The following is a 2281-nucleotide window of genomic DNA, read 5'->3' as shown; positions in this document are numbered from 1 at the left end:
GTCTCTGACCTCTGTTTGACCTCATCCATTTCGCTGGTATTCGGGTACCTCTTTCAAAATGCAGACCTGCCTGTTATGTAATGTTATTTCAATGGAAGAGCTAACTAGCGCGTGGTTAACCTGGGTTAATACTATAGTGACATTGCCTGAGTTTTGAAAATATTGAAGTTGAGTTCTGACGCTGTTTTCGGAATAAATTCGAAAAAAATAGGCCATTATTTTTGTAAAATGGAAGTGGATAGTGCGACATTGGGATGTACTTTTCAAGATACAAGAAAAGTGTGAAGATGACACACTTGATAAATTAAGATACCTAAATCATTGAGTATTATATTTCAGATTAAGCTTTATGTATTGTTTTATTTCAGGATCTTACTAATTTAATCAGACTTCCATTTTTAAAAAGTTTAAGTTTTAAAGATCCACAATATCAACCATGTCCAGTCAGTATTCTATGTAATTATTCTATTCATCTACTATATCATCTACCTACTCTACAACGATTAGATACTTACGATGTATCTTCTAAACAGCTTGCTGAATTAGCTGAGGTAGGCTACTCATGTTTTATGACATTTATGAGGATTGTTAATATATTTCATAGTACAAATAATTAAACGGGAATTTTACAGGTATTGAAAGAGTATATTTTTTTTCAATAAAAGAGTGAATCTTTTTTTAATTCAGTTCAGTAGAGTGAATAAAACGGGCATTGTATATATATATAATTTTCAGAGCATTTGATAAAAAAGATGATAGTTTATGAATTTCAGAGTATGTTAGTAGGATTGTTAATATATTTCAGAGTTTGGGCAATAAAATACTTCAGCTTATGAATTTAAAATCACAAAAAAAGCTTTGTTATAAATTTCAGTATATTTAGCAAAACTGTTTATAAATTTCAGAGTGCAGTTAGTAAAAATATGATGGTTATAGATTTCAGAGTACAGTTAATAAAATTATGATGGTTATAGATTTCAGAGTGCAGTTAATAAATTATATGATGGTTATAAATTGCAGAGTACAGTTAGTAAAAAATATGATGGTTTTAGATTTCAGAGTACAGTTAATAAAAATATGATGTATTATAAATTTCAGAGTACAGTTAATAAAAATATGATGTATTATAAATTTCAGAGTACAGTTAATAAAAATATGATGTATTATAAATTTCAGAGTACAATTAGTAAAAATATGATGTATTATAAATTTCAGAGTACAGTTAGTAGGATTGTTAATATATTTCAGAGTTTGGGCAATAAAATACTCCAGCTTATGAATTTAAAATCACAAAAAAAGCTTTGTTATAAATTTTAGTATATTTAGCAAAACTGTTTATAAATTTCAGAGTGCAGTTAGTAAAAATACGAGGGTTATAGATTTCAGAGTACAGTTAATAAAATTATGTTGGTTATAATATCAGAGTGCAGTTAGTAAAATTATGATGGTTATAGATTTCAGAGTGCAGTTGATAAATTATATGATGGTTATAAATTGCAGAGCACAGTTAGTAAAAAATATGATGGTTTTAGATTTCAGAGTACAGTTAATAAAAATATGATGTATTAAAAATTTCAGAGTGCAGTTAATAAAAATATGATATATTATAAATTTCAGAGTACAGTTAGTAAAAATATAATGTATTATAAATTTCAGAGTACAGTTAATATAAATATGATGTATTATAAATTTCAGAGTACAGTTAGTAAAAATATGATGTATTATAAATTTCAGAGTACAGTTAATAAAGATATGATGTATTATAAATTTCAGAGTACAGTTAATAAAAATATGATGTGTTATAAATTTCAGAGTACAGTTAGTAAAAATATGATGTATTATAAATTTCAGAGTACAGTTAATAAAGATATGATGTATTATAAATTTCAGAGTACAGTTAATAAAAATATGATGTGTTATAAATTTCAGAGTACAGTTAGTAAAAAAAAGATGTATTATAACATGAGAGTAAAAACAATTCACTGTAATTTGACATCTGTTATAATCAAACTAGAGAAATATAGAGATTTATTATTGGAATTTCCACATCAGAAGATAATGACTTTAGTTAGTGCAATAAAAGAGGTGAGATTGCTTATATTCTATGGCTTTATAATTGGGCTATAAAAGTGTTGAACAATGAAACCTGATATTCACAAAATCGCATGGCTGATTTGTATTGTAGATGGACACAATCACAAAGAAGGTTTCATAATACCTGATCTTTAAATGACATTTAGAAGTAGATGATCATGTATTTGTTTGCAGCAACATAATCTGT

General features: G+C 26.4%; 1 protein-coding gene across 1 annotated transcript; it reads right to left on the bottom strand.

Annotated features, from left to right (window-relative positions):
- Positions 1-1476: 1476 nt before the first annotated feature.
- On the bottom strand, positions 1477-1953 carry LOTGIDRAFT_146429 (hypothetical protein; the record flags this gene model as incomplete). Its single annotated transcript, XM_009067355.1, has 1 exon — positions 1477-1953. A coding segment is annotated over one exon (477 nt), but the record flags the coding sequence as incomplete, so codon positions are not given.
- Between the last annotated feature and the right edge of the window lie 328 nt (positions 1954-2281).

This window comes from Lottia gigantea, assembly GCF_000327385.1.
Source record: "Lottia gigantea unplaced genomic scaffold LOTGIsca_811, whole genome shotgun sequence".
Classification (NCBI taxonomy): domain Eukaryota; kingdom Metazoa; phylum Mollusca; class Gastropoda; family Lottiidae; genus Lottia; species Lottia gigantea.
The sequence above is the reverse complement of the archived record's forward strand: the minus strand, read 5'-3'. Positions and strand labels throughout refer to the sequence as shown.